General features: G+C 37.3%; 2 protein-coding genes across 2 annotated transcripts in view; both read left to right on the top strand.

Annotated features, from left to right (window-relative positions):
- Nucleotides 1-13,581, top strand: part of RNPC3 (RNA binding region (RNP1, RRM) containing 3) — a 46,646-nt gene extending 33,065 nt beyond the window's left edge. The window contains exons 4-17 of the mRNA XM_031057871.1: nucleotides 865-912; nucleotides 2,028-2,146; nucleotides 2,778-2,858; nucleotides 3,558-3,669; nucleotides 4,140-4,208; nucleotides 4,802-4,947; nucleotides 5,876-6,001; nucleotides 6,747-6,883; nucleotides 7,654-7,815; nucleotides 7,987-8,081; nucleotides 8,161-8,219; nucleotides 8,751-8,883; nucleotides 9,720-9,788; nucleotides 13,353-13,581. Coding sequence (XP_030913731.1) covers nucleotides 865-912; nucleotides 2,028-2,146; nucleotides 2,778-2,858; nucleotides 3,558-3,669; nucleotides 4,140-4,208; nucleotides 4,802-4,947; nucleotides 5,876-6,001; nucleotides 6,747-6,883; nucleotides 7,654-7,815; nucleotides 7,987-8,081; nucleotides 8,161-8,219; nucleotides 8,751-8,883; nucleotides 9,720-9,779 — 1,347 coding nt within the window. The 3' untranslated portion in view covers nucleotides 9,780-9,788; nucleotides 13,353-13,581. The remainder of the gene's footprint in view (nucleotides 1-864; nucleotides 913-2,027; nucleotides 2,147-2,777; nucleotides 2,859-3,557; nucleotides 3,670-4,139; nucleotides 4,209-4,801; nucleotides 4,948-5,875; nucleotides 6,002-6,746; nucleotides 6,884-7,653; nucleotides 7,816-7,986; nucleotides 8,082-8,160; nucleotides 8,220-8,750; nucleotides 8,884-9,719; nucleotides 9,789-13,352) is intronic.
- Nucleotides 1-14,501, top strand: part of LOC102037048 (pancreatic alpha-amylase) — a 67,147-nt gene that overhangs the window by 34,395 nt on the left and 18,251 nt on the right. The gene's annotated exons all lie outside the window — the stretch shown is intronic.

Consider the following 14,501-nt stretch of genomic DNA (forward strand, 5'->3'; position numbering starts at 1 on the left):
CAAGCGCCGTGCCCGCGGCTTTGGCCTCTTGCGCGGCCAGCGAGGCTGGGCCGGCCCGTGCCCAGGGGCCTCTTGGCGAGGGCAGGGATGCAGGCTCACAGCTCTCTTGAAATCTCTGGTTTGCTTTCTTCTTCCCCCAGATGACGAAAATATGGTTGTATTTGTTTTGTGATAAATAGTCTTCGTAAAGAGCCTTTTGTTTTGCAGAACTGCAGATAGATGATGCCTGCATATTTTATCAGGGTCATGCTTTATAGGATATCAGATATACTCACTTTGTAGCAATGATTTTGGGTACGGAATCATGTAGTACGGAATCAGGCAAGATGGAGTGATAAACTTTGTAAAAAAAAATTAACTTGGAAAGGTGTATTCTGTGAGGATTTGATTTAATTTGGAAAATTAGGGAGGAAATTAGAAACCATTCAAATGTTCAGAGCACAATAGTTACAACTTTCATAGCAGGAAGAGTGTTACTTTTAATAAGAGGTACTTTGATGAAAATGTTTTGTGAGGTACTCAAATGAGTTTTCTGGTTTAGAAGAGAATTAAACCTCTGTATCTATATGTACTTTTGTGCAGTTTAGAATGGGTTTTGCTCACTAAAAAATCCCCACTTGTCCTATATTTCTCAAACTGCTGAGCTCATGTCTTGATTTTGACTGCAGGAGGTAATTTTCCAAAATTCATAAGGAAAATGGTTTCTAGGCCTTCATGTTTGCCCCAGTGGGAATTAGATAAGTCCCATCTGGTAACTTCCAAATATGTAAGCTTGGACTAGCAGAGTGCTTGTGGCTCAGTGTTTTACACGCAAACTGTTACGGTTTTGATTCAAATACATGATAACTTTTGTTTGTTTTCTAGAAACATACTGCTTTTGCCACCTTTCCCAGTGAAAATGCAGCTGCAAAGGTTTGTATTCAGTTTGTTATTGAATGTTTTAGCAAAGCACTGAATTGCTAGTGCTCTGATGTGGTTTACACATCATCTGGTACTTAGGGCTAGGAAAAAACAAAGCAGCATGATGTAGTATGAGAGTTCTGTTTCAGGACAGATTTGCTTGCAGGACTTGATAAAATTCTTCATTACTTCTGTGTTTCCTAGAGTCCTAGGAAAGGTGGATTGAAAGGGGTTTGTGGAAGTTATCTGATCCAGCCTGGCAAATTTAGAGAAGCTGAGACTGATCAGGGCACTGTTCAGGATGTGTGTGCATTTATATACAACTATAAACCAAGCAGAGTTTCCTTGTCTCCTGTGTAATTTTGTGTCTGCCATAAAAGTCAACCCTAGTGATTCTCACAATCCAAGTCTGCCTTGAATGCCCAACTTTGATAAGACAACTACTGTATTAATAGCAGATATGTATGCCAAAAAGGTTATACTAATAATGCTTTTTAAATACTAGTCTGGTTAAAAAGCCTGTGCCAGAACTTCCCCCATATAACTTGGGTTTGGCTTTTTTTTTGCATTGCTTCTATTTCTTTTAGGCCACACTTTATAGGACTAAAAATGGGAAAGACTGTGTAAGGTGAACAGTGGTGAGTTAGGTGCTTGTGCCAGTTGTTAGCAGCCTGCTGGGCTCTGGACTTGAAGAATGCTGGATCTTCCTAGAGCCACTGTTAAGATCTTGATTTTAGAATCCCTAGCTGTTACTGACAGAGTTTTTAGCATGTTTGTACTTCAGGAGCAAAAGGTTGGTTACTTGAAATTCCAGCAATTTAGTAGGCTGTGTGAAAAGTCTGATTGTTAGGGCTGCTGCTGTGTTCAGGTGAGCAACCTGTGCAGTGGTTCTGGCTGTGCAGCCTGGTCTCTTTCCTTCCTGCCAGCAGGAAATGCTGCTAAAAGCAGAGCTGGGAAGACAGAAACAGTGCAGAGCTCTCGTGTCCACAGTAGCACAGGCTTAGCTTAAAGCAGTTGGGCCTGCATCCTATGGCCAGTGTACCACTCAAAGGAAAAACAGTTATGCTTTAAAACAGTTCTCATGTTTGTCCTCTTCCCTTTCTCTTCTCCTCTGTAATTACTTGAAGGCTTTATCACGACTGCATCAGCTGAAACTTTTGGGTCACACGTTAGTTGTTGAATTTGCAAAGGAGCAAGAGAGTGCACAGGTACTTAGCCAGCCTTCTGCTTCAGACAAGTGCAAAAGGTATGTGCAGAGTAATTTCCTTGTTATGTTTGTGGTCAAGGAAAGGGATTCTTCAGTCGTGATACTTTGGTAGTACTTGTAACTCAAAGGATAAATTGTAACCACGTGGAAGTCTTAACAAACAGGTTCCCATCTATAGGACAGTGACTGCATTCCTCCCAACAGAACTGTGTCATTTGCACCTGTGGAATGTGCAAATGAGTAATAAAAGCTATGTGATAGTGCTTAATTAAAAATACTGTATTAGAGTTTTCAAGTTATTTATTCCACTTCCTGAATATGAACAAATCAATAATTTAATACCTTTGAATTTATGTTCTCCAAAAAGAGTGCGTGATAAATAATTTCAGTCCTTTTCCTTTGAGTGGATTTAAGTCAGGAGTGTTTGAATATAGGGAATCTTACTTAAATCTGCATAAGTATTTTAGAAGACTGTCACTACTGTGATTATCTTCATGTATCGATTATGAAGAATTGGTAACAGCTGTAGTAATGCAATTGGTAAAAGATGTTAAAAATACCTGTGCTAATTTATTTTTTATATTTATTAATAGATTATGCATATTTTATATATTACATTAGGCATACCTAATTTTTGCCCTGTTTTAATTAAGACTAAATTAATTTTCAGTTTAGAAGAACCAGTGAAAGAAGAAGAGAAGATAGAACCAAACTGTGTTAAAATAGAGAATGGAATTGCACCCAACCATGGGTTAGTGTCGGGATTTTATTTATCTTAATTATTTTATTCTGTTACAGATTATTTTGAAATGTGTTACATAATGTTGAACAAAATGCTCAAAACAATAACTACTATGCTACTGTTCCTCAGGCATGTAGGAGCTGTCATAAAGATGGAATTTCAGTTCCTCAAGTTTAGAATCCTCACATCTGCATAGTGACTGAGCTTGTGGTGCTTTGAGCTTGTGGATTGCAGAACAGCCTTCTAGCATTGCTCATGGCTTTCTTGGGGGGTTGGAGGGCTGAGGTTCCCCCAGTGTTAACAGCAGAAAATCACTGACTTCTTTTTCCTGATGTTTCTTCCTTCTCCTTCCCCCCCATTTTCATGTTAGCACACAGGATGTAGTAAATTTTTGAATTTACTGAGTTTCTGATATTTGTGCAGGCTGCTCTGCTGTGCTTTTGGGTTGGACATGCTGTTTGCTTTAGGCTCCTGCATGGCTTGATCCTTTCAGTATTTCCAAGCCCAGTAAATCTGTCATGCACTAGGGACTACTCCCTGATGTTAAAGGCATTCTAAGTGGCCCAAAACTGTTCTAGGGGTATTAAAAATATTTCAGTGTTACTTCAGACGTAATCAATAGTTAAGCCTCTAGTAATCATTAATTGTTATGGGTGATTAGGTGCCAGTAATGTTAAGGTGTCTTGTTTTCAATCTTTTTTTCCTCAGCCTCACCTTTCCCATCAATTCTTGCCTCAAATATTTGTATCCACCACCTTCAAGTGCAATTCTAGCAAATATAGCAAATGCCTTGGCAAGTGTGCCCAAATTTTATGTCCAGGTAAGTAAAAAATGGGGGGAAAAGTACAAAATTAAAGAAATTTAAATTTTCCTCTTTTAATTATGCACAGAAATAATTATTTTTGTCATTGTAAATACTAACTTGGATTTTCTGTGATAGTGTTAACCAATCTTAGCTTTTTACTGTGCTGAGGTAATGAGATTTTATTAACCTGAGGTAGATCACCTAATTGACACTGAAGACTTAATGGGATATGCTCTTCCTGATTAGATGTGACTTGAGTACTTGGAATTTCATTCTGAGAGGATGCTGTACGTTTTTTATTAGCCATGTTAGGGTGTTGCTTATATTGACTACTAGTGTTGGATCTCAAGTGCAAGTTTTACATTGTTCATGAACATTAAAACTGCTGATTTACACCTGCCAGGAGTGATTGGCTGTTTTACCTAGCAAGGAACTGTTATCACTTACTTATTCAATGGAAACCTACTTATTTTGACTCATTTCAGGTACTCCATCTGATGAATAAAATGAATCTTCCTCCACCTTTTGGGCCAATCACTGCTCGCCCTCCCATGGTAATATTTTAAATATGTTTTCAGTACTGTAGGATTGATTCACATTTTAAAATATTAGCAGCATAATAGGAGAGCTAAATTTCTAGAGGATTGCAAATCCTGCTGCATTTCACTGGGTAGATGTTGGTCTTCTAAAGCAATTCTTTGGATTATACTTAGAACAAAGAAATACCCATCTATGGTAGCAGCACTGGAATGTTTCAAAGTGTTGCTTCACTGTTGAAACTGAGATGGCTTTGGAGCCTAAGCCTTCAGCCATATGCTTGGACTGTATTCTCAGGAAAGTCCTTGAAGCTGAGTGCAAAGTGGAAATTCAAGGCCATGGTTGCTGTATTTTTTTTCTCATCTCAACTTAAAAGAATTAAACCATTCACTGTTATGCTTCAGAAAACAGATTTCTTTGCTTGTGGAAAAGTAATTTCATTAGTAATGTAGTTTACCAAAATGCTATCTAGATCCCTATAAGCATACTTGGAGGAAATACTTGTTAAATTATCATTAATTGCTTTGACTGTTGTTGTTAAGAAAACAAGACATGTTTAGGTTTTTTCCTTCAAGAAATTTAATTTTTTGAACTTCTTCCCCATAATTAGTATGAAGAGTATTTACCAGTGCCTGTGCCACCTCCCCCAATCCCACCTCTGCCTCCTGAAGAGCCTCCTTTGCCTGAAGAGGAGGAAGGACTGTCTAGTGGGGATGAATCAGAATATGAAAGTGATAATGATGAGGAAAAGGAGAGGTATGCATTTTACAGTCATGTGCAAGGTTTTGGGCTTGCTGAAAGGGCTGGTTTTATTGTTCCAGCTTCCATTTCAGCAGGTGGTAATGTTTGTAGTATATAGATGTAGCATCTTGTAGAGAGTGTGTAGCAATCTTTGCAGATGCTTAGAGAAACTCCAGAGTGCAGAAGGACAGTGCAGGTTTAAATGCAGTAAGAAAAGGAAAGTGGCCTATTGGTGTGCAAGTTTTCATTTGTTCCCATGTCCAAAAAAATTCAGCTAAACAAAAACTCACCTTGAAGAGTGCAGATGTAAAGAAGCAGGAATTAGATTGTTTTCTGAAGTCTTCATTGTTCCACATCTTTCTAAACTGACTCCTCAGCCTGAATTGTATGTGCACACCAACTTCCAGAACATTCTTTGTACATCAGCAGGTATGCTAGAGGTGATAATATTTGTGCTGAGGATTCTCTTGCAGTTTTGGGACTGAATTACATCATAGCTGTATTTTTTTTAATCTTTAAACTAACTCTAAATTAAAAAGCAGCTTTTTCCTTTGCTGTCTAAACTGAGAAGTAAATCAGAAAGTCCCTATGCTGTATTTGGAAAAAAGTGCCCCCATTGAGTGTTATAAAATCAAGTTCAGCTTGGGCCATCACAGCTTCTCTCACAGCTTCAGTGTCCCAGTAAGGAGCATGCCTGGGAAAGGAAGAGCATCACTGACATGTTAGGATTTTGGTCAGTCCTTAAGTGCTCTGTATATATTGATTTGCCGTGTGTTACAGCTTCAATTTTCAGGTAGTTAGTTTTCCAGTTATATTCTGAAAAGTTCTATGTCAAGGGCTTTAAGGAGAGGGGAAGGATTTTTAAAATTAGTATTTTCAAATAAACTGTAAACATAGTTGTTTTGTTTTTGTTTGGTTTTGTTTCTATTTTTGTTTAAAATAGAATGACCAAGTTGATGGAATTAGCAACCCTTCAGCCTAAAAGACCAATAAACACAAAGAAGCGTGGCGTTAGAAAAAAGCAAAGAATTAAAGACATGTTGAATGTTCCTGTGTGTACTTCCCACAGGTTTGTGGTTTTTGCACTTATGCTATTGGTTTTATTACCCTAAAAATCCAAATTTTCTTCTAGTTTGAACTAAAGTCTGCTCAACAACCTTAAAGTGTGCCTGATTCAAGCTCTGTTTCTCTTCCTGTCACACTAATAGAAATTCCTTTTCCTAAAAAGATAACTAGTTTCACATCACAGCTGTGACCGAGGCAATTTGGATTTATTGTTTGAACTGCTTCTTAAAACAAAAAATTAAAAGTACAACACTGGAAGAAGAGAAACTGGCTTGCTTTAAAATGAGTTTGGTTCTTAGAACTGCAGTTCTGTGCCACAGTAGACAGCCGTGCAGTATTTCTGTGTTGTGATGAATGATTGTGAATGCATTTTTACTAATGGCTGCCTGCTTCCTCCAAGTGATTTGCTACATTTTTTAAAAATTTCATTTATTTTATATACTAGCTGAGAGCAGCCGCAAGGCCACTTATTTTTCATGCTGAAGTTACTGATTAAGGTTTTAGTAAATGCCTGTGTGTATTGTACTGTGGTACATGATGGTTGGTTTTGCTCTCACTGCCAGACATACCCTTCTGTGTCTGCAGTGTTTTAATCACCTGAAACTCTGTCGGGTGAAATGTATGAAATGGGAGAACATGTGTTTGTGGTAAACAACAGCATAAAATCTAACTGGAAGAAATCTTGTGTTTGAGCATGCATTCATCAGTGTCTGAGTCTTTAATTAACGTGTTGTTGTTGTTTTAAACAGTAACTCGCATCCTACACTGTCACCTTCAGATGTCTTTGAGCAGCTGCAGCACGTAGGTCATAAAAAAATAGAGTTTCATATTAGTACTGAGATCCCAGCTGTTCTTCAGATAAACCCAGAAAAAGAAGAAAAAAATGGTAAGAGAGTTTGTACTTCAAATGTATTTAATGTTCAAGTCATGTGGCTTCAGTATGTAAAGGGTCCTGAAATTTACACCAGGAAATTCTTTTCCCTCACTGTATTGGAGCTTTCAACACCAAGTTGCATCATATATGTATTTGCTGTTTTTCCCATGTTACAAGCTTTGGAAAGGATCCAGAGGATTTTAAATGTCTCTCTCCTATGTGCTCTGTGGTGTATGGTGAATTGCACTGTCTTTTAAATGTGAGGATGCAAATGTTACAAATTTTCAGTATTTTATGGTGTAAATTAATATATCAGGCTAATTTCAGATTTTCCTTTTCCAGCTCTTAGAGAGCAGCATCCGAGTGATTGCCGACCCCTTTTCTCTGGTGCACTGATTATCTGCCATAAAAATGCTGGGCACTGATAACAATGAGGTGGCTTTTTTGAGGGCTATGGTCAGTCTCTGGTTCTTGGTACTTTACAGTAATATCCAGTTTCTTGAAGGGAAAATGGATACAGGTTTGAACAGCAAGACGAAGTTTTATGCCAACTAATGTGTGCCATGGCCTTTATTTGTACTACATGGGGTTTTATAGGACTGTACAGAGCAGGTGCTTTTGTCAAACCAGGGATTAAGACTCATTTTTAAGGGTGTGTTCAAATTGCCTCGCAAAGTCTGCTCCATTATAATGTTGCTGGAAGGAGTGTGGTTTTCTTGCTGGCTCTTGATTTTGGTGTGAATAAAGGTACACACCACTTACATAATTTGTTGAAATTTCAGACCTTTATGCAACCACAGAAGAAATCAATAATACAGGCTTTGGAAGGATTTTTCCCGCTCCTAGCTCAAATGATAAAATGGAAACTGAAGAGGAGGATGATGAAATACCATCAGAATTCATTTCTAGAAAGGATCTAGAAAAAGACAGACTTTCTAGAGAAGGTATAACTGTGAGAATCGATTATCTGGTAACAGCTTTTTGATTTGTTGCAACAAATAGCTTAAATAAGTGTTTGTTTTTTTAATTGAGCGTATAGTGAATTATTTTATATTGAGCAAGTGTGCAAAAGTAAATGAACTAAAGCATGGTTCCTTTTTTCTTTTGTCTTCAAGAAATGGAAAAATATTCTGTTTTCAAAAACTATGAGCCAGGTGATCCAAATTGCAGGATATATGTGAAGAATTTAGCTAAACAAGTTCAAGAAAAGGTAAATAAACAAGCAAATTAAATATCTATCAAAAGGGCTTTTTCTTAGCATTCATCTTACACCTACACTTTAATTTCAGGATCTTAAGTTCATTTTTGGAAGATATGTTGACTTCCAGTCAGACGTGGAACGCAATATGTGAGTTCATTTCATACTTGGTTAGAATTAAGCTTTTTATAATAACTTCTATGTCACTTCTGAAAACTGGGATTTTAAAAATAACCATATTTACATTTTCTGTGTTTCTGCATAAACAAAAATGGGTTAGACCTAAAAATCTTCATTTATGAAGATGAAGAAATAGAATTATTTTATGATGAGTGACTGAAGACCCTATTATTTTGCCTTTAATTTTCATTCCCAGATTTGCTTTTCTTGGCTGTGTGACACAGAATGAACTGTGTAGGTGATTGTGTGTATCTGATCATTTTGCATATGTCCTTTTTAGTAGTACTGCAGATCAATCTGCAATCCTGCAGTTTAATATTACCTTTTAGTAAATGGTTTCCCCAAGCAAAGTGGTCTCCAAGGACATCACGCCTCCTCGTAGGCTTTGCTTCTGTTTCTGCTCTTTCTCCCACCTGAAGCATGAGAATTGTGCATTTGTACTGTGAAATCCGCAAGGTTTGTTAAACATGAGTAATTCCCAGTTCTGCACTGTGCCCCTAGGTTTGATATTCGTTTGATGAAAGAGGGCCGGATGAAGGGACAGGCTTTCGTTGGACTTCCCAATGAGAAGGCAGCTGCTAAAGCACTGAAAGAAGTTAATGGCTATGTCTTATTTGAAAAACCCATGGTGGTTGTATCCTTTTCTTCAAGCACGTCCATTATATTCTTCGTCGTCTCTGCCAATCTCTGCCAAGTTTTGTTGTCACAGTGTTCTGCAAAATAAAAAACGCCTTGAGAAAACCAGTCAGCATAACACAGTGCACTATTTATGGTAGCTAAAAAAAAAACCACAAGGGCAACTCTTCTGAAATAGGAAAGTAAAAGTGATTTAAGAATAGAATTCGCTGATCTTAAATCTTTGATCCTGCAAAGACAATACAGAAGATAATTTAGCTTGCATGACCACTGTATTTAAATTAAATACAAGGTTTTTGACTTGGTTAGGTGTGTGTTTACAGAATCGTGATCATAAGAAATGTTCCTGTAAGAGTAAGTGGTTCTAGATGGGTTTTTCAGCTGGACCTGTCTCTTTTTGATCGCATAGCACTTTTTTGTGTGTGAAAATCCTTTCTTATTTTTCACTTAAACATTTCATAGTTTATTTCAGTTTCTTTATACTCACATTAACCCCAACATCTGCTGCTTTTACTGTTTTTCCTTTCAAATACCGAGACATCAAAGTTAAGAATTAACATGCTGGGTTGGAACTTTGTAAATATCAAACATTTATCCTTGTTTGCATCTGACCCATTCCCAGTTAGTCCTCCTTAGGGGCTCTCTATTAACTCCTGTACCGTGTATCAAGAGTTAATCTTTGACTAATAGACACTGTTATAATACTTTGTACTGTAGTGGAATTGTTTCACAGATAAAGGTCACTTTCTGGACTAATTTGCACGAGTAATCTTTTTTGTCTTTCTTAATTGACTTCTACTTACCAGACACTTGTAGTCCTTAATAGAATCTCAGCAATTTGCTCGTTCAGCTAGACCAAAACAGGATGCCAACGAAGGGAAAAGAAAAAAGTAAAACCATAAGGTATGGACTCTGCCTGAAAGTAAAAACAAAGGATTGGGCTGGGGGTTTTGATAGCGTTTGTTTGGTTTTATTTGCTCTCTCTTTAACAGCTTCTTTAGGAATATTAATGATGGAGAGGAAATGATCCATACAAATTTATTTTCTTAAATGTGTGCTTATATTAGAAAAACAGAGTGCAAGGTATATAGTTGGTGTAAGTTTATAACTTTCCTTTTTCCTGTGTTAAAAAACTCAGAGGCCAATATTTTCCTAATCCTGATATTGTAGGGCACTTGTCACTTTCTGTAATCCTTAATTTGAAAAGACAAGGAGAATAATTTTGTGGAATTGGACCACTTATCTTTTAGTAATCTCCCAGGGCTTTGCTATTGAAAAGTGTTGCCTCTTAACTCCTTCCTTTCCATCGCTCCCGTTGTAAAGTGATCCTGAAAAACTGGTTCCAGCAATAAACTTCTGCTGGCTGTAAAGAATCTTTCCTAACTTCAGAAAATGAGTTCTTGGTGCTGTTGCAGTAACCTTTAAACTTGTCTGAATTAGTGAAGGGTATTCTGTTTGAAAGTGCTGCTTAATGTTGCATTGATCGAGGCTTCCTTTGTTGTGGAATATGTAGGTCCTGATTTTTTAGCATTATTTAAATGTAATGAGAAAGTACCTTCTAGCAGAAAGTTGCTATTTAATTTTTAGTTCTTATCATGTAGCTTTACTTCACTGCTCCCTGCTCTGGGTATTTCATTTATGTGAGAGTAAGTCAAGCCAAATCAGCTCTAATTTACCCGAGTGGTTTCATGGCCTGCAAACATTTGCATAGTGAACTCAAAAATGACTATGTGAAGTTACTGGTGCAAGAATAAAAAGCATTTATTTCTCAGTCTGCACCCTCTGATACATGAGTTAGCTCCAATTTAAAGGGCACAGACCTTTATTTCAGGTTACAGTTGAGATTACTCTGGTTATGCCTCTGCTTAAAACAAAATTATCTGAAGTCTTAGCCTGAGTACTTACGAAATATTCATTAACCCATGGTGTGTTTTTAATCTGGAGCTTGATCCTTGTTACTCTGAAGAAAACCTGAATTTGAAATAAAGGATGTGAACATTTGTTTTTGATTTTTACAAATTGGCTGTAAAGCCCGCTGTGTGGTTATTGTGATGGTAGTATTTCTATTTTTAACAGCCACTCTAATTGTAGGTTCTTCATTCCATCCATTGTCTAAGGATTTTAAAAATCAGATTTAGGCTTGTTTCTCTCTCTTTGGTCTTACTTCCTATTTTGTGTTATTGTTTGTAGTTTGCAAAGTCTGTTTTTTGTCAGATTAAAGATCACTTTTTTTATAGGCCTTCTGTACTGGTCATTGAAAAGAGTCTTGGCTAAAGTGTTCTATTAGGATCAAGTATTTATGAGACTATTTCAGTCTTGTTTGTCACTCCTTTCTTGTTAGGAAAAACCTTCTATTTGTCTAATAAGATTACTAAGGTTTCTTATATTAAACAAAATTGAAGCATTTTAGCTATTGGAGAGCCTGAGAGATGAAGTCTGAGCACTTTTATTCTTTTAGGAATTCCCTTTTTTTTCAAACTCATTTTGTACATTAATTCTGAATTCATTAAACATGCTAAATACTTGAATTGCATAAAGAAAATAACAAAGTGCTTATTTTGGTGGTCAACTCAGAAGCTTTTTGTAGAGTGAGCAAACCATACTGAGGCAAGATTTAATTGTGCACTTGAAAATTTTCCATGAGTTACCATCTTACAAGTGTCCCTGGTGTTCTGTCCATGGTCAAAACTTCTCTTACCTTGACTGTTTATATGTTTTAATCATACCACTGTGCCAAGGAGTTACACAGGTTACTAAGGATCCATGAAGTTTAATTGAAAATAATTGTTGCATTTCCCAAGTAATGGTTAAGCTGACCCCTGTTTCTGCATGACTGTTTTTCTGTTCCTGCTGGAATATTCGGATGGATGCTGATTTATGAAGTAAAAGTCCATGATAAAAACTTGAGTCTGCTTGAGTCTAGGGTTGTTTTTCTGTTGTTGGGTGGTTTTTGTTGTTTGTTTTGTTTTGGTTTTTTTTTAGTTTTTTTTTTCTACAAAGGCTTTATCCTTTTTTTGACAAAACAATACATCTGGTTTATAAAATACTGCAGAACTCCTTGCTGGCTGAAATGTCTCTTCATTGAAGGACTGGCAAAAAGTTCACCTAAAGTGACTTTTTTCTGTAGCTAAAATACAACTGTTTGGGAGAAAAGTTATGTGGAAGAAACTGATGTTGAGAGGTCTCCAGCTTCTTCATAAGGAAGAAGTGGTTTGAAAGCTGGCATTAAAGGGAAACGTGATTGGGTTTTGGATCTGATGGAAATAAAGTGAGTCTGTAAAATGGCAAAGACTTGAAGGAGATGGAAGAATCTGCTGGTGTCCTAATAGTTCAAGTTATCAAAAAATGTATTTTCTTTTGAATATGAAGTTTAGTGTTGATGGATTCATCAGCCCTCATTAAATCTCATAAGGGATTAGAATTGTTTTTTATCAAAGAGGCATATTTGCTTTTTTTTTGGTAGGTAGCATAAAGTTATGTGTATGCAATACTGAGAATCAAGTAAAATTAAACCACATTCTGCTGTTCTTCTTTAGAAACATTCCTGCGTAAATACTGCAATAATACTGTCATGCAGAGTGTATCCTTTCTTGTTGTATCCTTTTTTGTGCAATGTTTCCTGTAGCACTCAACCGCATCTTAAGTTTTCATAATAGAGTAGGTGTGGGGAGGAGTTAACACGTTTTAAGCTTGAGCTAATCTAATAATTTTAAAAAGCAAATTTTTTTGGGGTGGGGGGAAAGAAACCAAAGAGTTGTCTGTGTTGTGTGAATAGACACAATGAAGGTTCTTGGTCTTAGAAAGGTGGCCTTCACCTTCTTCCTCAGATACCCTAGTAATTTGTGGTTCTGTTCCTTAGTGGAACAGTTCTAGCTCATACCAGCTGATCTGTGTGAAGCTGTGCTGAGCTCGCACTGACCAAGCCACCTTGTTTTACTTTAAAAACCTATTAATATAATAATATGTTGGCTAAAATACATTGCAGAGAAGTTTTAATATTAAGGGGTTGACCAGTATTTTAGATCATTTGATGATTACTGTTGTCCTGGTACATGAGAAATAATTTGGAGTTGATTTAGTTAATACATTCCTTACTTTGTCTTTTTTTGAGTACAGAAGAAAATTAACGATATCTTGCAATTAAATATTTGGAGCTGGACTAATAATCAACTATTAATCCCTGCTACCTTTTTGTTGGTTGTTTGGGTTTTTTTTTACATTGCTGTCTGCACTGAGGTAGTGTGGTTGCTAGTGACCTACATGTTTCCTATGGGTTTCATACTACATTACTGTTTAACATTCTATAATATAAAATTAATACAGTCTGCATTTATTAAGATGTATTTTTCACAGACATTAAGCACTTTTTAAAACACTAAGCATCTTTCAATTTAATTGTCAAAAGCCAGTATAGCACTGCTATTTTTTGGTAGTTCTTACTTTTAACATGCCTTTGTGATGTTCCAGGTCCCTTTTGTGTTCCTTCTCTTTCAAGTATTACCGAGCTGGGGAAGAAGCAGTGTGATCATCAGGACTCTTGAACTGTGCGTAGTTGCATTTCTAAAGTATTTAAGGCAGAGAATAAATTTTCCCGTCTTAAGGATTCCACATATCTTTGAATACCACAAGACTTAATACATCATAAATGTATGTTAGATTGCTTGTGAAATCTAATAAATTATTTCCCTTCTCTTCATTTTGCTGCCTTCTCTTTGTTTTGACTTTTGTTCTTGGGGGTTTGGGCAGGACAGGTCTTCTAGTCTTGGAGACCAAGTAGAAGGGACGGGTGCAGGATGGGCCTGAATTTGTACTGTGAAATGGGGCACTGCTCTTCCTCAGTAATTACCTTGCATTGTTCATCTGCAGCTTGAAAACTGTTAGTGGTGAGACTGAAGTAATTAAAACCAGAGTAGCAGTTAAAGCTGGTACGGATGTGGTCCTTGCCCTGTTGAGGGTGATGGTAACAGTGGTCACATAGGATTTGCTACATACTGGGCTGGTTAGCAGAACTGTCTAAAACCATGTGGGAAATACTGCAATGGCATTTAATTTACAAGATATTCTAGACCAGTGGACTTAAAGGAAAAGTTATTCCATAAATTACTAAATCATAGCTGATGATGTGGGAGCTGGTGCAGAAGATTTGTCATTACTCCAGCTGCAAACAGTCTAAATCACTAGTATTGGTGGCTGGACCAAAGTAGATCTATCTTTGCTATTTTTTTTTCCAATAGGAGCTGGCTTAGCAGATTCCTTTGAAGTGCTTTTACTGGAATTATTATTATTTTACACTTCCCATGGGGACTGTGTTGTTCGTTCTGGAGGGCTTTTTCAACTTAACTGCTTCTATGGTTCTACAGTAGTATGTCCTAACACCCATGTTGAGCTACAGGACCAAAGGCTCACAAGTGAATTTTCAAAGCGCCAAAGTAGGTAACAGCAAGGTGGTGCTGTGCTCTAGGACAATAATACTTTGTAAGAAAGTGCGGAAAGTGAGCGTTCATAGAGCCGGGCCCTGTCCGCGTTTGTCCCCGGGACGGGCGGGGCCGGGCTCGCCGTGCCCGGGCAGTGGGGCGGCCTGGCGGAAGGGGCGGGGCGGCCGCAGCGGGCACGGAG

This window comes from Geospiza fortis, unplaced genomic scaffold (assembly GCF_000277835.1).
Source record: "Geospiza fortis unplaced genomic scaffold, GeoFor_1.0 scaffold403, whole genome shotgun sequence".
NCBI classification, from domain to species: Eukaryota; Metazoa; Chordata; class Aves; order Passeriformes; family Thraupidae; genus Geospiza; species Geospiza fortis.